We start from the raw sequence: 24,010 nt of genomic DNA, 5'->3' as shown, positions 1-24,010 counted from the left end.
CAGTGCTGCCTGATCTGCTGAATAATTCCCAGCATTCTGTTTTGGCAAATTCAAATTTATAATGCCTGCGCTCTGTTGCCAATTGTATGAGCACCACATTGTGAGGGTGCGCCACCTGGTTGTTGACCTGTGCGTTTCCTGCACCGTGTCATGTGACCAGTGGGCCACAAGTCCAGCTGAGACAGAACGCTCCATGCGTTATTGGGGAGTTGCCACATGCAGTCAGAATACTTACTGCCCGTTGGTGGCCAGATTATCCAGGCAAGTCCTGATGTACTGGTTATAGTAGTCAATCTGCTCCTCGTAAAAGGCTCTCTTGGAATTCATCCTGTGCAGTGTCTCTCTCAGCTTGGCCAGCTCAGCCTTGCGCTGCTGCCTGTAGCGCCGCTGATTCTGAATGTCCTGAGGTGACGGAGAGATCAGGAGCATGAGGTCAAGAGCTCACCTGCCTTCCCTGGAGTGACACAGAACACGCCCTACTGGCTTATTTGGCTGAACAACAACTAGGGATGGGCAATAAGTGCTGGCCCAGTCAGCAACGCCTGCACAGAGTCATACAGTCAAACAGACCCTTCGGTCCAACTCATCCAGATATCCCAATCTGATCTCGTCCTATTTGTCAGCATTTGGCCCATATCTCTCTAAACCCTTCCTATTCATGTACCAATCCAGATGCCTTTTAATTGCTGTAATTGTACCCACCTCCAAGTCCACTGTCTTCCCATCCTTCATTGTGTGTCAGCAGGAGAGTGTGGCACAGCGGCAATATCTCTGGTAACCCAGAGGTCTGAACTCATGCTCTGGGGAACTGGGATCAAATCCCATCACCTACCACCTTCAGCACCATCACCACCCAGTGGAACTTAAATTCGATAAATCGAATCCAGAATTGGAAGCTAGTCTCGGGAATATTGACCCTGACAACAGTCATCAAAACCCCATCAGGTCGACTCATGGGGGAAGGAAATCTGCCATCTTTACCAGGACTCCAGACCCCACAGCGATGGGGTCAACCCTAAACTGCCCTGATTAATGGTCTGAGCTAACCACTCGGCTCGAGGGGCAATTAGGGATGGGCAACAACATGCCAGCCATGCTCAGATGCCATGGTATAATGAGAAAAGGTGACAGAAGTTTGCTTCCGCCTGGGTGACCAGCCTCATAAGGTCACATGAGGGGAGTGAACATTTAACTGCGGAGGTATCATTGCAGTTTTTATTCAGTGGCTGAAAACCTCTCTCTGTGGGACCACAGTAGCCGATATTTCACTTCCTCAGATTGTTTGGTGGGAGGGGGGGGTGATGAAGTCAAAATTAATCACATACAATCAAGTATCGTATTATCCACACTCGACAGTCTCCATCAGAAAATATTCTGCAATACAATGTCCCTCAATACAGCCCCACAAACACAATCCTTTGTCCCGAAAGATTACCATTTCAATTAAACACATCGAGCATTCAAATAAGCTCAATATTTGCTAACAGCTGGAAGGAGCTGCATTATATAATAACAGAGCAAGCTTCGATTACTTATCATCACAGTGTGGGGGGCGGGAGATGAGACAGAGAGACACACACACACACACACACACAGACTAGCCAATTAATTCATGATGCACATTAACTGTGAGCAGGTTACTGTTCTTTTCAACAAACTTTGTGCATCAAGGTGAATGTAAACCATGCAGAGGGGTCCATTGCTTGTCTTCAATATGTCTATCAAACACTGCAGGACAGGGGCAGTACAGGGTTTAACACAGACTAAAGCCTTCTCTACTCTTTTAAACTGAAAGAAAAGCTCCTTCAACACTCTCCCTCATCAAACACTCCGAGGAGATGGAAAGCACGGGGTCAGATTACATAGTAAAGCTCCCTCTATACCATTCCCCCATCAAACATTCCCAGGACAGGAACAGTACAGGGTTGTATCCAGAGTAAATTCCCTCTATACTGTCCCAGTCAAATATTCCCAGGTCAGGGACAGCACGGGATTAGATACAGAGTAAAGCTCCCTCTACATTGTCCCCATCAAACACTTCCAGAACAGGAACAGTACTGGGTTAGATACAGCATAAATTCCCTCTACACTATCCCCATCAAATATTCTCAGGTCAGGGACAGCACGGGGTGAGATTCAGAGCAAAGCTCCCTCTACACTGTCCCCATCAAATATTCCTAGGGGTTAGATTCTGTAGCAAAGCTGCACATGCACCATCTCAGAAGAGAAGACTGTACATGTGTTATTGTAAAATCATAAACTTGTTTAACAAAACACAGCCCATGGCAAGCTATTGCACACCAAATTCAAATTGTAGTTTACACCTTTTTAATGCATTATTTCTCTGGGCTTCCTGAGCCTGCCTACTAATGGCTCTGTGTCTATGGGACAGCCATTAGAGCATCAAGTGTCGCTGGACCCAGCTATGATCACTTGTAAGTTTATACAGTCAAAAGGTGTACTGTGCTTCTATTAAGCTGCACAGAGTGAACCAAGGACCCAGGGCAGACAGGGTGGCAGTAGAGACTTGCCCCTCACCCAGCCCCACCAAGCCAAGAAAGGTGGTTTCTTATTCTCACCCGGGCGATCTCATTGACAAGCTGCTGGTAGCCATTAGCTGCAGAAATTACTCCGGCAGCTTCCAGCTTTCTCAGGCTGCGGATGATTTTCCTCTTCTTCTCCTCGATTGACAGCTTGCCATCGTGGACCAGGGAATGGTTCCGCTTCAGTTTCTCGGGAGTGCGTGCGTCCCGCAGTGCTCGCCTCTGAACGAGGCGGCGGTGGTCTGCCACCTAGGTGCGGGGTGTGGGTAAAAGAAACAGCAACAACAATGAGAAAAAGACTTCGACAAATGGGTGAAAATACATACTGTTGAGTCTCTGATGGAAAACAAGCTAACAGTGACAAACTAACCCCAGCATCGGCTTACACAGACCTTTCCCTTCCGGCCAACCCTAAGACGATGCATGGAGTCAGCCTCAGAAGACCTGGGAAACGTCCTGCTCAGGGCATCAGGTTGACTGTTCCAGTGACTCATTTGGCATCTCACACTTGTATGGCACCTGGGAGGGTGCACAGATGGGGAGGGGGAGGCGACAGCAATGTTGGCGACTAGATTTTTAAAAAGAATTTTGTTTATTCATGGGATATGTGAGAGTGACATTTATTACCTATTCCTGGTTGCTCCGTGAACGGAGTGTGTCACTCATGGCCATTTCAGAGGGTAGCTGAGGATTGTTTTTAACATCGTTGTCACAACCAAGGACAGTGTTCCAGTCACCGTCCCAAAGACTAGCTTCCAGGTGCAGATTTTATTCATCAAATTTCAATTCCACCAGGGTCCACGGTAGGATTCAAACCAGTGGCCTCAGACCATTAACCTGGGGCCTCTGGACTAGCCCAGTGATATTAACAATACACCCCCACATTCCCAACATGACGGAAGGAAGGACGTCGTGAAACTTGAAAGGGTTCAGAAAAGATTTACAAGGATGGTGCCAGGGTTGGAGGATGTAAGCGATAGGGAGAGGCTGGATAGGCTGGGGCTGTTTTCCCTGGAGTGTCAGAGGCTGAGGGGAGACCTTATAGAGGTTTATAAAATCATGAGGGGCATGGATAGGGTAAATAGGCAAAGTCTTTTCCCTGGGGTGGGGGAGTCCAGAACTAGAGGGGCATAGGTTTAGGGTGAGAGGGGAAAGATATAAAAAGGACCTAAGGGGTAACGTTTTCATGCAGAGGGTGGTACTGGTATGGAATGAGCTGCCAGAGGAAGTGGTGGAGGCTGGTACAATGAGAACAGTTAAAAGGCAACTGGATGGGGACATGAATAGGCAGGATTTGGAGGCATATGGGCCAAGTGCTGGCAGGTGGGACTAGATTGGGTTGGGATATCTGGTCAGCATGGACGGGTTGGACCGAAGGGTCTGTTTCCATGCTGTACATCTCTGTGAGTCTATGACGAGAAACAGGAAACAATGACGAATTCCTTGCCTCTGCAACAAAATGTAAATTGCCAGCAAAAATCAGAAGGTGTGGCAGCATCCGTGGCAAGAAAGCAGAGTTAATGTTTTGAGTTCTGTGACTCTTCATCATGGGCGAGACAGGACGGGGAGAGGGGGCACTGATGCCAAATCCAGCGAGTACCTCTCACTGAACTCAGCAGCCTTAAACTGTCCTCAGCACCTCAGCCATGAATGCACTCACTGAAGCATTCGCACTGAGTTCCAAAGCTACTCACTTCTCTGGCAGCCCATGACATTTACCTGATCTGTCGAGGCAGACGTCTGTAATATTTCAACCAACGTGTCTCCAGCTTGCGATCTGATTATGTCCACAATTAGCTGTTTGGTGCTAAATGGATAGAAGCCACATTGTAAACACAATCCTTAGAAGACTTCAATTTACTTTAAATACAGTCACAGATGTACAGCACGGAAACAGACCCTTCAGTCCAACCCCTCCATGCTGACCAGATAGCTTAAACTACTCTAGTTCTATTTGCTAGCACTTGGCTCAAATCCCTCTCAGCCCTTCCTATTCATATACCCATCCAGATGCCTTTTAAATGTGGTCATTGTACCAGCCTCTACCACCTCTTCTGGCAGCTCATTCCATACACACACCACTGTGTGAAAGGGTTGCCCTTTAGATCCCTTTTAAATCTTTCCTGTCTCACCCTAAACCTATCCCCCACTAGTTATGGACTCCCCCACCCCAGGTAAAAGGCCTTGTCTATTCACCTTATCCATAGGACCCCTTAATGATCAGGAAGGCAGATCTGTGTGTGGAACTGCAGATTTTTCAAGCTGTCTTGTTCTTTATCTCCACCACCTGCAGTTCCACAGACAGATCTGCCTTGCTGATCATTAAGGGGTCCTATGCTCAATGATAAAGTGAGGACTGCTGGAGACCAGAGTCAAGATTGTAGCACTGGAAAAGCACAGGAGGTCAGGCAGCATCCGAGGATCAGGAGAGTCAATGTTTTGGGCATAACCCTTTATCAGGGATGCCTGATCAAGGGCTTTATGCCCAAGACAGCGATTCTCTTACTCCTCGGATGCTGCCTGACCTGTTGTGTTTTTTCAGTGCCACACCCTCGATAGGGGGTAACTCTCCCTAGTTACCCTTTTGTCCTAAATGTATTTATGAAATCCCTTTGGATTCTTCTTAATCCTATATGCCAAAGTTATCTCATGTCCCCTTTTTGCCCTCCTGATTTTCCTCCCAAGTATATTCCTATTGCCTTATACTCTAAGGATTCACTCTAACTCTGCTGTCTATACCAAGTATATGCTTCCTTTTTTTTCCTTGACTAACATCTCAATTTCTCTAGTCACCCAGCATTCCCTATCACCCTAACAGGAAAATACTGTCTCTGGACTCTTGTTATCTCATTTCTGAAGGCTTCCCATCTTCTAGTTGTCCCTTTACCTGCAAACATCCACCCCCAAATCAACTTTTGAAAGTTCTTGCCTAATACCATCAAAACTGGCCTTTCTCCAATTTAGAACTTTAACGTTTAGATCTGGTCTATCCTTTTCCATCACTATTTTAAAACTAACAGAATTATGTTCACTGGCCCTAAAGTGCTCCCCACTGACATCTCAGTCACCTGCCCTGCCTTAGTTCCCAAGAGTAGGTCAAGGTTTGCACCTTCTCTAGTAGGTACACCCACACACTGAATCAGAAACGTTTCTTGTACACACATAAATTCCTCTCCATCTAAACCCTTAATACTATGGCAGTCCCAGCCTATGTTTGGAAAGTTAAAATCCCCTACCATTACCACCCTATTATTCTTACAGATATGTGAGACTTCCTTACAAATTTCTCAATTTCGCACTGATTACTGGGTGGGGGGGGGGGGGCGGGGGGGGGGGGGGGGGGGGGGGGGGTGGAAGGAAGAGGGGGTCTATGGTGCAATCCCAATAAGGTCATAGAGATGTACTGGTCCAACCCATCCATGCTGACCAGATATTCCAACCCAATCTACTCCCACCTACCAGTACCCAGCCCATATCCTTCCAAATCATTCCTTATTTCTCAATTCCACCCAAATACCTTCCACTTGGACGTATTCCCATGCTATATCCTTCCTAAGTACAGGCGTAATATCCCTCATCAAAAACACCATTCTCCCTCATCCCTCGCCTCTGCTTTCTATCCTTCCTATAGCACGTGTGTCCTGAAACATTACGCTGCCACCCCTGAGTCACGAGTCTGTAACTGCTATGATATCCCAGTCCTGTGTTCCTTATCATGCCTGGAGTTCATCTGCCTTCCCTGTTAGGCCTCTTGCATTGAAATAAATGCAGTTTAATTTATCAGTCCTATGTCATTCTCTGCTTTTTCCCTGCCTGCCCTGACTGTTTGACTCGCTTCTTTTCCCAACAGTACCAGTCTCAGACTGATCTCTTTCCTCATTATCTCCCTAGGTCCCACCCCATCCACCCATGAGCAGCTCTACCAAATCTCCCTGTCAGTATATTAGTACCCTTCCAATTCAAGTGCAATCGTCCTTCTTACACAGGTCAATTCTACCCCAGAAAAGATTTCAATGATCCAAAAAAATGTGAACCCCTCACCAGCTCCTCAGCCACTTATTCATTTGATCCATCCTCCTATTCCTACCCTCATTAGTTCGTAGCACCGGGAGCAATTCAGATATTACTATCCTAGAGGACTTCCTTTTTAAATTTCTGCCTAACTTCCTATATTCTCCCTTCAGAATGTCATCCTTTTCCCTTCCTATATCCAATGTGTACAATGATCTCCTGCTGGTCCCTCTCCCCTTTGAGAATATTCTGCACCATCATCCCTGATCCTGGCACCAATACCAGTCAGCAGCAGCCAGGAATAAGAAAGCAAGGTAACAAGGTTCAACCTCCCCAATATTTTCTACTACCAGCCACCCACAGCTTAAACACTCAATTTTCTATTTCCAGTTCTGACGAAACCTGGAACGCTGATTCAGTTTCTCTTTCCACAGATGCTGCTTGACCTGCAGGAATTTCCCACTTTTTTTTTTAAAAACTGCTCTTATTCTAGGGTTCTGATTCCGCAGCATCATGCTTTTGCACAAGTGAGGATCCCACAGCAACATCATTGCCTCCTGAACCACAGCCAATTGTGTGTTATCTATACCAGAAATCTGTGTTAAACACTGTTGTTGCCACAAGTGGGGACCAAACTGCCTCCTAGAATCAGAGTCCCTCGAGCGCGGAAGCAGGCCATTTGGCCCATCAAGTCCACACTGACTCTCAGAGTTCACCCAGACCCAACCCTCTACTGTCCCTGTAACCCTGCCATTTCCCATGGCTAACCCACCCAAATCTACACATCCTGGCAAATTCCCATGGCCAATCCTCCTAACCTGCACATCTTTGGACTGTGGGATGAAACCGCAACACCCAAAGGAAACCCATGCAGACATGAGGGGAGAATGTGCAAACTCCACACAGCCCAAGGGTGGAATTTAGGTGCCTGGTGCCGTGAGGCAGCAGTGCTAACCATTGAGCCATGTGTTGCCATCCTTTCTGTGCTGATGAGCCTCTGGTTTGATCCCCACTGGCTCAGTGCATGTCTACCCTGCCACCACAGACCTCGGTGAGATTTTATATGAAATGGGGCTCACAGGTGAGGCTTCCCCTTAATGGCCATGATTGCAGCCACTCAAACAAACTGCTGTACATTCAGAGGGGAGGGAGGCCATTTGATCTATTATTCCTATGCTGGCTCCTCGAAAGAGCTGTCACACAAGACTCACTACCTCTCCATCCAGCCAGCCCATTTTGCTCCCCCCAGTAAGGAGTTGTGACCAAATCAGCCATCAGGTTTTCAAATTGGAACAACTCATTTTCTCAAGGGAAAAGACATCTCACCGCCTTTTACCCATTACCGTCCCTGGTAAATGTTCAGCTGGCCTGGCCTAGCCTAGCCGACATACCTGAGCAGCAAACCTCTGGTATTGTCTGCCCCATCGCCGCTGCTCTTGTAGATGTCAAATTTGTTGGTGAGCGTTAGTGAGACCTCCATCTTGTTGACCATGGTTTGGTCGCCACGGGGGTCGTTTGCATCAACAGAACCTTCGCCTATGGAAAGGGAAATGATTGTAGATTAGTGAAAGTGCTCGAATAATTATAAGGCAGCAGCTCAGATCCAGCAGAAGCAGAGTTAATGAGAATTTCAAGTCAATTACTCCTGTTAACCTTCCCATTGAGACGGAGCACAACAACAGATCATCATGTACTCTGTGGTGCTTCTGCTCTGCTCAAGCATCCTTCCACCCACATGCCCACCTCCCCCAACCTTCTATTTCTTTCGCCTTCATGTGCTTAACCAGTATTCCCCTTCAATATATCTCTGCTTTTCATCATGACCACTGATGATGAGTGTGAGACTGTGCTCTCCACATTCCCTCAGCACTGACCCTCCAGTAGAATGGCGCAGGGGAGAGAGAGTAGGGGGAGGGGGGAGGAGGGGGAAGAGTGAAGAGAAGGGGAGAATGCCACCTCCTATGTCAAATCAGAAACTCCTTTCAGTCATTTTGTGCTTGTCAGCATCTGTGGAGTAGACTGATTCTGAAGCACAGAAAAGGATGAAGTACTCACCTAAAAGTGATTCGACTGTGGGAACCTCACCAAGATCCTTTAGCAGCTCATGAAGAGGGTCACTGTGTTCGGCCATGAGGGAATCCTGATGCTGGAGCAGCAACTGGGAAAGACAGGGACAAGGTTATACACCACAGGCGCAAAGAGACTGGCGAAGGGCCACACAGAGTAGCGTCAGCAGTTAAAGCAGAAAGGAGCTCTTGAAGGTTGGTTTAGAAAACGGAATGGGGGGGGGGTTGCGGGCGAGTGCAGAGGGAGCTTCACATCACACTCACTGGTTGTGACTCGAGTGAGAAGGGAAATCCAGGATCAAATACAGGCAGCATTTGAACAGAAGGACGTGGAGAGAATGGGTCCAGATCTGTTGGGAGGGCCTAAAAGCTGCCAGATTTCGCAAGTAGCAACACCTGGAGAAGGTGACATGCAGACCGTCAGGCTGCGTGTTCGAGTGTTTCCTCATGCTTTCAGGAGGAGAGGAGAGGCTGGGTTAATTTTTTGTTTGAGGTGCAAAGTGAAGCAGCTGAACAACTGGTCCAGCCCTCAATGTCCCCAGGTTCTTCTCAATCAACTGATAAAGTGACAGGTTACACAACTGCATGGGCAAGACACGAGGGTCAGAACACAAACCATTGCGCCCCAGGCTTCAGCTAAATGATTTGATCTTGAACACACAAATGAAGCTGGGACATCTGTAAGAATAGGTGATGAGCTGGGCACTTTCAGCCTCTGGTTGGGTTAGACCATGGTCCAACTAGTGTCATCACCCCATTCACTACGTTCCATCCGTAACTTCAGCAAGATAGCCTGCAATCACATTCTCGAGCTTGAGACTGCGGTCTCCCTGTTCCCTCCAATAGCACGACGCTCCCTTGGAGAAACAGACCACCCGCCTGTGGCGGAGCCGCAGCTGAAAGGATAGTGACGGCAGGATCCAGCAGTCCACAGAAAAGTCAAGACAGATCAGAAGAGGTTAGAATTCTCTTCCCCAGGGAATGAGGGAAGGCTGGATGTTTGAGCACATCCGAAGCCAGGTCAGATAGATATCTGATAAATAAGGGAGTTGACAGTTATTTGGCATCACAGACAGGAATGTGGATCTTGTCGAAAGGTGAGGCAGACTTGAAAGACTAAATGGCCTCCTCCTGCTCTCAGGTCGAACAGTCAGTACTCCCAAGACAAGGAGGAAGTAGTTCAGCATTCAGAGCCCTCATGTGCTATTCCTGACTTGTTGCCCTCGCCCTCCCTCCAGGGGAGCCATAAGGATATTGCCCTGGCCACTCACCTTGTGAGTGTTAATCAGCTCGCCGACGGTTATGTAGATGACTGGCTTGTTGAGGCTGACCATTTCGGTATACTCATCCACGTTAAACCATTCCTCGGGTTCAGGAACGTCGCAGGCTGCGCGGAAAAACTCCCTAGAATTCGAAAACAGTTCACTAAATCAGAGAACATCCATGTAAAATTCCAAACTGTGGAACAGTTCCAACCTCCCGGCCAAAAGCAGGCACAATACACCAGCTCACAGTTTCAAGCAGCGAGTGACTCAATCTTCAAACTGAATGACTTTCAAGTGCAGCGTGCTGCTCAGGAGGACAGTTTAGCTTCAGCAGATTCGATTGCAGCTTGGCCGACCTCACGGAGCTGAAGGGGGCATGGTGTGGTACAAGGCCAAGGACACCCGGGTGCGTTTTAAGCTCCATGGGAGATCTATTTGCTGATCTCAGGAGGAAGAGTCACAAACGTTGTTCCCGGTTAGGGGAGGATGAAAAATAAAGTTGGTTGAATGTATAAAATTCATACATGAATAGGGTGCTTATCCAGGGACTACTACTGGGAAAGTGCCTTTCTTTAGACAATGAATGAGGACAAGGTTCTGGTCAGCTCACCAGCAAATTCTTCCCCTGCTGCTGAAACATTCATTAACAATCACCAGCAAACATTCTCCCCCTCCTTGCCTTAAGTGAAGCCATTGGACAAATCAGATACTGGATGACGTTCAGTGTCCATTGTTACAGAGAGGGAGCTCAAGAGCGCGCGCAACAAAGGGAGAGAGAGCGCATGTGAGAGAGAGACAGAGAGAGATCAGCTGGAGACTGCAAATGCAGTGAAATACCTATCCACACATCACAGCTAGCCTCACCTGCTATCAACACAAGGCACCTTTTAGTCATGGACTTTGGCCCATCGAGCCTGTGATGGCTCTTTAAAGGAACTGTACAAATCAGTCACAGCGTGCAATGAAACTGCATAAAAACTTGAAAATTACTTCTCAATTTCATCAAACACAACAGTGCAGTACAGGCCCTTTAGCCCCCGATGTTGCACCACCCTGTGAAACCAATAGGAAGTCCATCTAACCTATACTATTCCATTCTCGTCTACAACTGTTGTAGGCAGTCGTTCCACGCCTCTACTACTCTCGGAGTAAAGAAACTACCTCTGACATCTGTCCGAGATCCGTCATCCCTCAATTTGAAGCCATGCCCTCTCATGCTATCCATCCCCATCCTCTGAAAAAGGCACTCACTGTCCACCCTATCTAGCCCTCTAATTATCTTATATGTCTCAATTAAGTCACCTCTCAACCTTCTTCTCTTGAACAAAAACAGCCTCAAGTCCCTCAGCCTTTCCTTGTAAGACCTTCCCTCCATACCAGGCAACATCCTAGTAAATCTGCTCTGCACCCTTTCCTAAGGTTCCACATCCTTCCTATTATGCAGCGACCAGAACGGCACACAATATTCCAAGTGCAGCCGCACCAGAGTTTTGTACAGCTCCAGCATGACCCCTCATGGTTCCGAAACTCAATCCCTCTACTAATAAAAGCTGTATGGCTTCTGAACAGCTCTGTCGACCTGGGTGGCAACTTTGAGGGATCTATGTACATGGACACAGATCTCTCTGCTCATCCACACTGCCAAGAATCTTACCATTCGCCCAATATTCTGCATTCCTGTTACTCCTTCCAAAGTGAATCACCTTCCACTTTTTAACATTAAACTCCATTTGACACCTCTCAGCACAGCTGTGCAGCTTACCCTGTCCCTCTGTAACCTATAACATCCTCTGGCACTATCCACAACTGTACCGACCTTAGTGTCAACTGCAAATTTACTAACCCATCCTTCTATATCCTCATCCAGGTCATTTATAAAATTGACAAACAGCAGTGGACCCAAGACAGATCCTTGCAGTACACCACTAGTAAGTGAACTCCAGAATGGATACTTCCCATCAACCACCACCCTCTGTCTTCTTTCAACTAGCCAATTTCTGATCCAAACCGCTAAATCATCCTCAATCCCATACCTCTAATTTGTGCAGTAGCCGACCACAGGGAACCTTATCAAACGCCTGACTGAAATCCACATACACACATCAATGACTTTACCCACAGCCACTGTTTGGTCACCTTTTCAAAGAACCCAATAAAGTTTGTGAGGCAAGACCTACCCTTCACAAAACAGTGTTGACTATCCCTAATCAACTTATTTCTATAAATGATAAATCCTCTCTCTTACAACACTTCACCCATAACCGAAGGAAGGCTCACTGGTCTATAATTACCAAGGTTGTCTCCACTCCCCTCCTCGAACAAGGGAAATACATTTGCTATCCTCCGGTCTTCTGGTACTATTCCTGCAGACAATGATGACAAAGATCAAAGCCCAAGGCTCAGCAATCACTTCCCTGGTTTCCCAGAGAATCCTAGGATAAATCCCCTGGGCCGGATGGAATTTATCTATTTTCACACACTTTCCAGAATGTATAACACCTTCTCCTTGTGAACCTCAATCCCATCTAGTCGAGTAGTCTGCTTCTCAGTACTCTGCTCAACAACACTGTCTTTTTCCGGTGTGAATACTGATGAAAAATATACATTTAGAGCTTCCCCCATCTCCTCAGACTCCACACACAACTTCCCACTACAGTTCATGTCTGGCTGTCTTTTGAAAGATCCCAAAATTACCATTACCATTCTAGGTTCGTGTACTCTGGATCTTAACAAACCTTAGGCTGAAGAAAAAAGATTCTTACCTCCCCTCTAGCTCTGTTACCGATCATTTTCATTCTATTACCCCAGCCTGACCTGCTCAATCAAATTCTCCCAATTCCCCTGAACGGCATTATCAAGTCAGTCACAATTTTCAATACCTGCCACCTAGTGTCCCATTAACCTCGGCAGATCGAATGCAGTCTTGTCACATGAACTGATGCCCTTCACCCCCAGGTCCCGTTCTGGTGAATCTCCCTCTTCACCCTCACTGTGGGCCTTGATATCTTTCCCAAAAGTGCAGGGCCCAGATCCAGACATGATCCTCAAAGGTGGGGCCTCACCTGGGACTTCTCATTCAGTCAATGCCTCACTGACAAAGCTAAAGTATTCCCATGTGCATTGCTCACCACCTTCAATGATGTGTGACGGTGTACTTCGCCCCTGCTTTTGCACCCTCAATCACCATTGCATAATAATCAAGGCCTCGCTTTAAGGCTTCACCTCCCTAACTCAGGAATAAATAAAATACACACGTTTTAAATGTATTTTTCATGGCTACTGGATGTCTCAAAGTGCCTTCCAACCAACAAAGTGCTGTCTGAAGTTGAAAAGTAGGAAACAGATGCCAACTCACATGGTGCAAGATCCCACAAACAAGATGATCCAGTTTTTTTTATAAAATTAAAAAAAGTAAAGCTGATGTTGGTCAATGGATTACATGGCCCCAGGAAAAACTCTACATGCTAATCAAACCCCTCTCTCCCCACTCCACAACTCCTCAATCACACTCCTTCAAATCAGTAGCCAGGAATCTTTTACACTCAGCCTAACACAGACAGGATTGGCAGGGACGGCGACTTGTGTGAAGGGTCTCAACTGACAGCACACCGCCCCCCATTTCTGCACTGAGGAGCATCAGCTTAAGGCTTCTGCACTCAGTCAAATCATAACCCGAACCTTGTGACACAGCGGCAAAAGAGCTACCAGCTAAACCATGACCAACACTGAGACAAAACGTTAGAAGCCACATTGCTATCAGCCAGGAGCAGCAGCAACTTGGGATCAAATGAATCAGTCACTTGTGGGGTTAATGAGCTCAGTCAGACTATTAATGGCAACCCCAGGCTGTGGGTGGGAGGTGTTGAATCTTCTTTATGACTGTCTATTCTCGCAGTAACATCCGGCTTTCTCCCATGCATCAGAGGAACGCTAGACGCGCCCTTACTAAAGGCCGTAGCCAGCATCAAAGGAGCAGACATGAAAGAATGCATCATTTCCCCCCCCCCACAGGAACACATAAAACAGCCTGGCAAACTGGAGAGCAACAGGATTCTGTGCCCAGTCTCCTCCCATTAACATTTTGTAAGCGGGAAAAAGTTGGAATAAACACAACCAAGCGGAAACTTGTTTGGAGTAGGAAACAAGTTTCCCAACGGTTTAATGACTAGGTCTAGACCAAACTGGAAACGTCTCAAATCTGATCTTCAAGCAATGTCCAAAAGATGCAGGTTAATTGTTAGATAGAATTATGATCCATCTCTAGATGAAATATTGCTCCGTCAACCATCATCACTAATGGTTGCCGCCCATCAGATCTTGCTATGCACAAACTGGTTGCTGAGTTTCCTGACATTACAGCAGTGACTGCTCCTCAGATAGGACTTCAGTGATTGTGGAGCCTTTCGGGGTAATTTACATTAAAAAGGTGCTAGATGAATGGAAGCAGTTGTTAAACATCACAGCTGGATTGTGTGCGTGCGTTGGTCATGATTCACCAACAGTTTGCTTTAGTTATAGAGAGCGAGACCACATCTGGGGATGTAGATTCCTTATTTAAGGAAAGATGTAAAGATGTTGGAAACAGTTCAGAGCTTTATCAGACTAATACCCCGAATGGGTCGTCTAATGAGGGAAGTTTGAACTGGTTTTGTATCTGCAACATAAAACCCTGAGGGGTCTTGGCAAGGTGAATAAAAGAATGTTTCCTCTCGTAGGAGAATCTAGAATTGGGAGTTTGGGGGGGGGGGGGGGGGGGGGTGGAGGGCGAGCGGCGCATCATTGTTTAGAAATACGTGGTTGGCCTTTTTAAGATACAAGTGAGGAGAAAGTTTTCTCACAGTGTATCATAAGATTTGGCTTCCGTGACCTTTTGAAGTAAAATGCGTCTTTGGCCATTTTAACCAGAGATGGATGGATTTGAGGTAAGCAATTGGGGCGAAAGGACATCAGGGAGATACAGATGTGGAGTTGAGGTCAGATCAGCCATGACCTTATTAAATGGTGAAGCAGGCTAGGGGAGCAAGTGGCCTGTTTCTACTCAAGCCTCAGCATTCATCTGCCCACACGGAACCATTTCCAACATCCTTCCTTAAATAAGGAGATGAATACATTAGATGTTACTCCAGTCAAGATTGGAGTAGCAACAGCTAAGCAAGAGGGCCACGTCAGCTGTGTCTGTCAAATCAGTGACAACAAGGTGGCAGGCAGAATACAATTTGGGGAAGTGACAGATTATAAACTTTAATCACAAGAACAAAAAAGGAGAATTTTTTTTATATGAAGCGAAGCTCTGAATGTGGACCCTCAGAGGGACTTGGGTGTAAGTGTATGGGGTTACACCTCAGTGAGGGGGGCCCCCCAGGTCTGAGAGGTTGTCCCAGGATGGGTCGATACTCTCTGGACTTTAGAAGAACAAGAGGCGATTTCATTAGGAGTGACAAGATTCTGAAGGTGGATGAACGGGATTGAGACGGAGAGGTTGCTTCCCTCCCCTCCTCCCCCACCCCCTCCTAAGGGTTGGGGAAGGTGGGAAGAGCAGTCTAAGGATGAGGGGGTGACCGTTTCAGACTGAGATCAGGAGAAATGTCTTAACCCAGAGGGAGATGATTCTGAGGAACTAAGACCCCAGAGGACCAGAGAGATGTTTGACTTCTCAAAAAAAAACTTGAGCGATATGGCAAGGAGGTGGGAAAGTGGAGTTGAAGCCCCAGATCAGCTAAAATGATACTGAATCTGGGAGCAGGATCGATGGACTGAATGGCGTACTCCTATTTCTCATGTATTTATATTTGGCTTCATGATCAGGAATGTACATGACAGAGAGGAAATATGTCTAAAAGCTGCTAATCTTTATACAGAGACAGAAAAAACTGAATAATAGCAGCGATGTGACATTGTTACACTGCAGTGCACCATGTTATTCCATCGCTGGGAAATCTGAGGACAACCTCTCAGTCCAGGGGTTCACCTCGCTGGGACATACCTTCCACGTGCTTACACCCGGGTCCATCAGAACATCAACATTGCAAACGTTTGCCTCATTTAAAAAAATATCCTGCCCTTTTTGTTCTTGCGACCAAAGTTTATAAGGGACTTTACTCCAACTGAAACCATTCAATTCACAGGCACGATAGGCCAAATAACCTCCACTTAGTTCCTCATCTCCAAACAGATTCTGAGAGACCCTGGTCAGCACCATCCATCTACGCTGAATCTGACAGAGAGAGATTAGGAAAGCAGCACGTCAGGAGTTGTACACTTAATTGATACTGTTTCTATCTATTCCGAACACTCATAGGACAGTGCAAAGGGAGCTTTACTCTGTCAAACTCCATGCTGTTCCTGTCTTGGGAAGGTACAGGCAGGTTTACTCTGTACCTAACCCTGCACTGTCCCTGTCCTGGGACTGTTGGATACAGACCACACAGAGGGTGCCCAGGGAGTGAATGTGCCCATCAATGTACACTGCAAAGTGGGAGAAAGCTGCCTCATTCTTGGGAAGCCAGGGAAACGCGTCGCGTAAACGCAGGACGAGATGTAGAAGTGTGAGACCTGAATCTCTGCTCAGAGTGATACAAGTAATCGTTCATGGTGCAGAGCTGGCCAGTCTGTCCTTCGAAGGTTTTGCTGGAGGCAGCGTGCTGCAGCAACTTTGCGATGGAGCCCAGGTTGCGGCGGTGGTCCATGTGCAGCCCACCTCCTGCACTGATGTCGATGATATTGAAGCCGTCGGGGGCCACAATCGCAGGATTCATGTAGCGATAATATAACAGGTTCCCAACGATCTGCAACAAGGTGGAAATAAACAGACAGTTCCCACAATCAAATGCCGAACTCTGTGGGGACACTGAAAGGCTAGCAGCAGAACAAGTATTTCGTTTCACTAATTCCTCATTTGTCCTTATTAGATCAGATTCCTTACAGCGTGGAAACAGGCCATTTGGCCCAACAAGTCCATACTGACCCTCAGAAGAGTAACCCACCCAGACCCATCTCCCTCTGACTAATGCACCTAACACTATGGGCAATTTAGCGTGGCAAATCCACCCTGGCCTGCACATCTTTGGACTGAGGGAGGAAACTGGAGCACCCAGAGTAAACCCACGCAGACACGGGGGGAGAATGTGCAAACTCCACACAGACAGTCACCGGAGGATGGGATCGAACCCGAGTCCCTGGCCCTGTGAAGCTGCAGTGCTGATCACTGAACCACCGTACCACCACATCGTACTCTAATGCCACTCTCTCCACCATATCCAATGAATTGGGAAGGGCAGGGGTGGTGATAAGTTAGTGCAGAGATTGGGGGTTGCGGTGCTGATGCGGAGGTAGGGTGGGGGAGTGGTGTTGATGGTACAGAGGTTGGAAGTTGAGGGGGGGGGTGAGTCTGATTGTGCAGAGGTTGGGGTGAGTGGTGTTAATAGGGCAGAGATTGGGAGGGAGGGTTGGGAAGTGGTGTTAATGGGATAGAGGTTGGGGGGAGTGGGGAAGTGGTGTTAATGGGGCAGAGGTTGGGGGAGGAGTGGTGTTAATGGAGCAGAGGTTGGGGGGGGGAGTGGGGAGTGGTGTTAATGGGGCAGAGGTTGGGGGGGAGTGGGGGAGTGGTGTTAATGGAGGTTGGGGAGAGTGGGGGAGTGGTGTTAATGGGGCAGAGGTTGGGGGGAGTGGTATAATGGGGCAGAGGTTGGGGGGGAGTGGTGTAATGGGGCAGAGGTTGGGGGTGAGTGGGGGAGTGGTGTTAATGGGGCAGAGGTTGTGGGGGAGTGGTGTTAATAGGGCAGAGGTGGGGGGGGAAAAGAGTGGGGGACTGGTGTTAAAGGGGCAGAGTTTTGGGGGAGGGCGGGTGGGGGAGTGGTGTTAATGGGGCAGAGGTTGGGGAGAGTGGGGGAGTGGTGTTAATGGGGCAGAGGTTGGGGGGAGTGGGGGAGTGGTGTTAATGGGGCAGAGGTTGGGGGGAGTGGGGGAGTGGTGTTAATGGGGCAGAGGTTGGGGAGAGTGGGGGAGTGGTGTTAATGGGGCAGAGGTTGGGGAGAGTGGGGGAGTGGTGTTAATGGGGCAGAGGTTGGGGGGAGTGGTATAATGGGGCAGAGGTTGGGAGAGTGGGGGAGTAGTGTTAATGGGGCAGAGGTTGGCGGGGGAGGGGGGGAGTGGTGTTAATGGGACAGTGGTTGGGGGGAGTGGTGTCAATGGGGCAGAGGTTGGGGGGAGTGGGGAGTGGTGTTAATGGGGCAGAGGTTGGGGGGGGTGGGGGAGTGGTGTTAATGGGGCAGAGGTTGGGGGGGAGTGGTGTTAATGGGACAGAGGTTGGGAGGGAGGGTTGGGGAGTGGTGTTAATGGGATAGAGGTGGGGGGGGGAGTGGTGTTAATGGGACAGAGGTTGGGAGGGAGGGTTGGGGAGTGGTGTTAATGGGATAGAGGTTGGGGGGGGGAGTGGTGTTAATGGGACAGAGGTTGGGAGGGAGGGTTGGGGAGTGGTGTTAATGGGATAGAGGTTGGGGAGTGGTGTTAATGGGGCAGAGGTTGGGAGGGAGGGTGGAGGGGGGGGGGGGGGGTGGGGGGGAGTGGTGTTAATGGGGCAGAGGTCGGGAGGGAGGGTTGGGGAGTGGTGTTAATGGGATAGAGGTTGGGGGGTGGGGGGGAGTGGTGTTAATGGGGCAGAGGTTGGGGAGTGATGTTAATGGGGCAGAGGTTGGGGAGTGATGTTAATGGGGCAGAGGTTGGGGGGGGAGGGGAGTGGTGTCAATGGAGCAGAGGTTGGGGGGGTGGGGGAGTGGTGTTAATGGGGCAGAGGTTGGGGGGGAGTGGTGTTAATGGGACAGAGGTTGGGAGGGAGGGTTGGGGAGTGGTGTTAATGGGACAGAGGTTGGGAGGGAGGGTTGGGGAGTGGTGTTAATGGGATAGAGGTGGGGGGGGAGTGGTGTTAATGGGACAGAGGTTGGGAGGGAGGGTTGGGGAGTGGTGTTAATGGGATAGAGGTGGGGGGGGAGTGGTGTTAATGGGACAGAGGTTGGGAGGGAGGGTTGGGGAGTGGTGTTAATGGGATAGAGGTGGGGGGGAGTGGTGTTAATGGGACAGAGGTTGGGAGGGAGGGTTGGGGAGTGGTGTTAATGGGATAGAGGTTGGGGGGGGAGTGGTGTTAATGGGACAGAGGTTGGGAGGGAGGGTTGGGGAGTGGTGTTAATGGGATAGAGGTTGGGGGGGTGGGGGGGAGTGGTGTTAATGGGGCAGAGGTTGGGGAGTGATGTTAATGGGGCAGAGGTTGGGGAGTGATGTTAATGGGGCAGAGGTTGGGGGGGGGGAGGGGAGTGGTGTCAATGGAGCAGAGGTTGGGGAGTGGTGTTAATGGGGCAGAGGTTGGGGGGTGGGGTGCAGTGGTGTTAATGGGATAGAGGTTGTGGGGGGAGTGATGTTAATGGGGCAGATGTTGGGGGGAGGGGTGCAGTGGTGTTAATGGGGCAGAGGTTGGGGAGTGGTGTTAATGGGGCAGAGGTTGGGGGGGGGTGGGGGGCAGTGGTGTTAATGGGGTGGAGGTTGGGGGAGGAGCGGTGTTAATGGGGCAGAGGTTTGGGTGGGGGGGGGAGTGGTATAATGGGGCAGAGGTTGGGGGAGTGGGGGAGTGGTGTTAATGGGACAGAGGTTGGGGGGAGTGGGGGAGTGGTGTTAATGGTGCAGAGATTGGGAGGGAGGGTTGGGAAGTGGTGTTAATGGGATAGAGGTGGGGGGGGGGGGGGGAGTGGTGTTAATGGGATAGAGGTTGGGGGGGGGGGGGGGAGTGGTGTTAATGGAGCAGAGGTTGGGGGGGAGTGGGGGAGTGGTGTTAATGGAGGTTGGGGAGAGTGGGGGAGTGGTGTTAATGGGGCAGAGGTTGGGGGGAGTGGTATAATGGGGCAGAGGTTGGGAGAGTGGGGGAGTAGTGTTAATGGGGCAGAGGTTGGCGGGGGAGGGAGTGGTGTTAATGGGACAGAGGTTGGGGGGAGTGGTGTTAATGGGGCAGAGGTTGGGGGGGGAGGGGAGAGGGTGGGGGAGTGGTGTAAATGGGGCAGAGGTTGGCGGGGGAGGGAGTGGTGTTAATGGGACAGAGGTTGGGGGGAGTGGTGTTAATGGGGCAGAGGTTGGGGGGGGAGGGGAGAGGGTGGGGGAGTGGTGTAAATGGGGCAGAGGTTGGGGGGAGTGGTGTTAATGGGGCAGAGGTTGGGGGGGTGGGGAGTGGTGTTAATGGGGCAGAGGTTGGGGGGGAGGAGTGGGGGAGTGGTGTTAATGGGGCAGAGGTTGGGAGAGTGGGGGAGTGGTGTTAATGGGACAGAGGTTGGGGAGTAGGGGAGTGGTGTTAATGGGATAGAGGTTGGGGGGGGGGGGGAGTGATGTTAATGGAGCAGAGGTTGGGGAGTGGTGTTAATGGGGCAGAGGTTGGGGGGAGGGGTGCAGTGGTGTTAATGGGGCAGAGGTTGGGGGGAGTGGTATAATGGGGCAGAGGTTGGGGGGAGTGGTATAATGGGGCAGAGGTTGGGAGAGTGGGGGAGTGATGTTAATGGGACAGAGGTTGGGGGGTGGAGGGGAGTGGTGTCAATGGGGCAGAGGTTGGGGGGAGTGGTGTTAATGGGGCAGAGGTTGGGGGGAGTGGTATAATGGGGCAGAGGTTGGGGAGAGTGGGGGAGTGGTGTTAATGGGGCAGAGGTTGGGGGGAGTGGTATAATGGGGCAGAGGTTGGGAGAGTGGGGGAGTGATGTTAATGGGACAGAGGTTGGGGAGAGTGGGGGAGTGGTGTTAATGGGGCAGAGGTTGGGGGGAGTGGTATAATGGGGCAGAGGTTGGGGAGAGTGGGGGAGTGGTGTTAATGGGGCAGAGGTTGGGGGGAGTGGTATAATGGGGCAGAGGTTGGGAGAGTGGGGGAGTGATGTTAATGGGACAGAGGTTGGGGGGTGGAGGGGAGTGGTGTCAATGGGGCAGAGGTTGGGGGGAGTGGTGTTAATGGGGCAGAGGTTGGGGGGGAGGTGGCAGTGGTGTTAATGGGGCAGAGGTTGGGGGGGGAGAAGGGAGTGGTGTCAATGGGGCAGAGGTGGAGGGGGGGGTGAGAGGAGGAGTGATGTTAATGGTGGTGCAGAGACGGACTCTTCTCGTCTGCATGTCTTGATGCTGCACCCATCGTATTAATACAACAGAGTGAGAGAGAGCACGACAGCAAGAGAGAAAGAAAAGAGAGGTAAAGAAACGGGAATGCGAGAAGGGGTGAGGAAGAAAGAGACAAAGTGGGAAACGTTGTGGTTGTGGTGGGGGCAAGAAGAACATGATGTGAGTGACAGAGACAGAAATTCCAGGCACATCCATTGGTTAAAGCTTACCTTCAACAATTCAGCTTCAGTGGCACCCGGGAACTTCTCATGCAGCGAGCTTTTCAACACTTTGGCAGTGTACCGCATTCCGTACCTGTGCTTGGAACAAGATGACGAATATTAGGTTCTCAATAGATCTCATCGCACAGCAGGCAACCATTTGGCCCATCGAGCATACACTGGCTCTCCAACTCATTTCCCCTCCAACCTGGATGTTTTCTCCCCCATCGATTATATGTGCGATTCCTCTTTTCTTTGAATGTTTGTCTGAGTCAGCTCCAGATTTTCCTGCGTTTAAAAAAAGCCATTAACCTTCTCCTTCTTTTGCAGGCATGGGAAACAGCGTGGAGAAGAATCTTTAATCTCACAACCCTCTGCAAATGAGTACATTGACTCATGGAGATTGACACTTGATACATCTGCTCACATGGCCAATAAGTTGGTGAGCTGGTCTGATATGTAGCAACAATCTACTCTATGGGACTGAAGCCGGAGCCAGTGAGCAACAATTCAGAGCAGACTGAGTGGGGCTTGGTTCATCTAATTTGAGAAGCCCCCCAGCGTTAACTGCAGCTGATCTCGGTGACTCAGCAGGATCATTCAGTACAGAAATAGACCCCAAAAGAGAAAATGCTGGAAAATTTCAGCAGGTCTGGCAGCATCTGTAAGGAGAGAAAAGAGCTGACGTTTCAAGTCTAGTCTCAAAACATCAGCTCTTTTCTCTCCTTACAGACCTGCTGAGATTTTCCAGCATTTTTTCTTTTGGTTTCAGATTCCAGCATCAACAGTATTTTGCTTTTATCCACAGAAACAGACCTTTGGCCCAACTCATCCGTGCTGACCTGGTTTCCTGAACCGAACTAGTTTCATTTGCCTGCGTTTGGCCTATATCCATCAAAACCTTTCCTATCTATGTAGCTGTCTAAATATCTTTTAAGTGTTGCAATTGCACCCAAGAGCTGGGGTTGGTGAAGCAGTCTCAGCTGTGCTCAGCATCTTGCACCAATGTCTGTCCATCAAATCAACATTACTGAGAAAAGTGAGATTACTTTTCATGATTGCGTGGCTCAGTGGTTAGCACTGCAGCCTCACAGCGCCAGAGACCTGGGTTCAATTCCAGCATCGGACGACTGTCTGTGTGGAGTTTGCACATTCTTCCTGCGTCTGCATGAGTTTCCTCTGGATACTCTGGCTTTCTCCCACAGTCCAAAGATGTGCAACTTAGGGTGAATTGGTAAATTGTCCCATGGTGCTGAGGGATATGTAGGTTAGGTGCATTAGTCAAGGGTAAATGTAGAGCGGTAGGGTAGGGGAATGGGTCTGGCTGGGTTGCTCTGCAGAGGGTTGGTGTTGACGTATTAGACAAATGGCCAGTTTCCACACTGTAGGGATTCTACGCAGTGGCAGGTTGCTTCATACGTTTCCTCCGATAGCAACTACACATCATAAAAACAGCAAGTTCACATTTAACATTTCCCAGTTTAACAATGTTCCAGTTTAAAATCAGTAAATCATTGGGACCCACAATGCAATTGAGCTGTGAGAGATTTGTTTCAATATCATTTACAGTCGGACTTGAGCCAATCAGCATGCCCACCACCCCCCTTCCCCCAAGCACTAACTTCCCGCCTGTGTCAGCACACGCACACACACGAGCCATCCTTTCCAAGCTGGCACCCTTTCACATTTTCCTTTGTATGCGGTGCCAGAATTGGATGCAATACTCCAGTTGAGGCTGGACCTTTTGTTAAAAATACATAATTAGCATAAATTCCTTATTCTTGGCTTCTATTCCCTGATGAATAAAGGTCATTCTGCAAATCATTGGTCAGACCACATTTGGAAGATCACGTTCAATACTGGTCACTTTACTTAAGGGAGGATGTTAAAGCCCTGGAGAGAGCTCAAAGGAGATTTACCAGAATTATACAGCAGGAGAGATTTTCGATACCAGGAAACAACAGAGGAACTGGGTTTATTCTCCTTGAAGGAGAGAAGATTAAGAGGAGATCTTATTGTGGTGCGTAAAATTATGAACAATTTTGACAGTGTAAAGGAGGAGATTCTGTTCCCACTAGTTAATATGTCAGTAACTGGTGATAACAATTTCAAAACTGTCAGCACGAGAGCTCGGAATAATAGGAGAAGAAAACTCTTCACTCAGAGTTGTTAGGATTTGGAATGCGCTGCCCAGAAGAACAGTGGAGATGGATTCCACTGGGAGATTTTAAAAAGGGAGTGGAATATATTTGAAAGGTTCAAGGTTTGTGCGAAGATTTGTAGCTCGGGTGCTCGTTGTTGTGGTTCTGTTTGCCGAGCTGGAAGTTTTTGTTGCAAACGTTTTGCCCCCTGGCTAGGCGACATCATCAGTGCTTTGGAGCCTCCTGCGAAGCGCTTCTTTGATGTTTCTTCCGGTATTTATAGTGGTCTGTCCTTGCCGCTTCCGGGTGTCACTATAAATACCGGAAGAAACATCAAAGAAGCGCTTCGCAGGAGGCCCCAAAGCACTGATGATGTCGCCTAGCCAGGGGACAAAACGTTTGCAACAAAAACTTCCAGCTCGGCGAACAGAACCACAACATATTTGAAAGGTGGTGAAATTAGTGGGCTACAGAGATAGGGCTGGAGAGTGGAATTAGCAGGGTTGCTCTTTTGAGAACCAGTACAGACACAATGGGTCGAATGACCTCCTTCTGCACTGTGAAATTCTATGATTCTATCGTATGCTTTATCATTCACTGTCAAAAGAGGGCAATGGGTGATTATTTAAATAGATATAACGGGCAGAGTTCTGG

The 24,010-nt window shown here is 48.9% G+C and overlaps 1 protein-coding gene across 1 annotated transcript in view; it reads right to left on the bottom strand.

The window, feature by feature from the left end:
* The window catches only part of iqgap3 (IQ motif containing GTPase activating protein 3), a 93,957-nt gene that overhangs the window by 5,143 nt on the left and 64,804 nt on the right, over nt 1-24,010 (bottom strand). The window contains exons 28-35 of the mRNA XM_060820614.1: nt 21,225-21,309; nt 16,438-16,670; nt 9,892-10,024; nt 8,610-8,712; nt 7,946-8,090; nt 4,263-4,350; nt 2,580-2,792; nt 236-402 (exon numbers count right to left, since the gene is read on the bottom strand). Of these exons, the coding sequence (XP_060676597.1) occupies nt 236-402; nt 2,580-2,792; nt 4,263-4,350; nt 7,946-8,090; nt 8,610-8,712; nt 9,892-10,024; nt 16,438-16,670; nt 21,225-21,309 (1,167 nt within the window). The remainder of the gene's footprint in view (nt 1-235; nt 403-2,579; nt 2,793-4,262; nt 4,351-7,945; nt 8,091-8,609; nt 8,713-9,891; nt 10,025-16,437; nt 16,671-21,224; nt 21,310-24,010) is intronic.

This window comes from Hemiscyllium ocellatum, chromosome 50 (genome assembly GCF_020745735.1).
Source record: "Hemiscyllium ocellatum isolate sHemOce1 chromosome 50, sHemOce1.pat.X.cur, whole genome shotgun sequence".
NCBI lineage: Eukaryota > Metazoa > Chordata > Chondrichthyes > Orectolobiformes > Hemiscylliidae > Hemiscyllium > Hemiscyllium ocellatum.
This window is presented reverse-complemented; position numbering and strand designations above follow the sequence as displayed.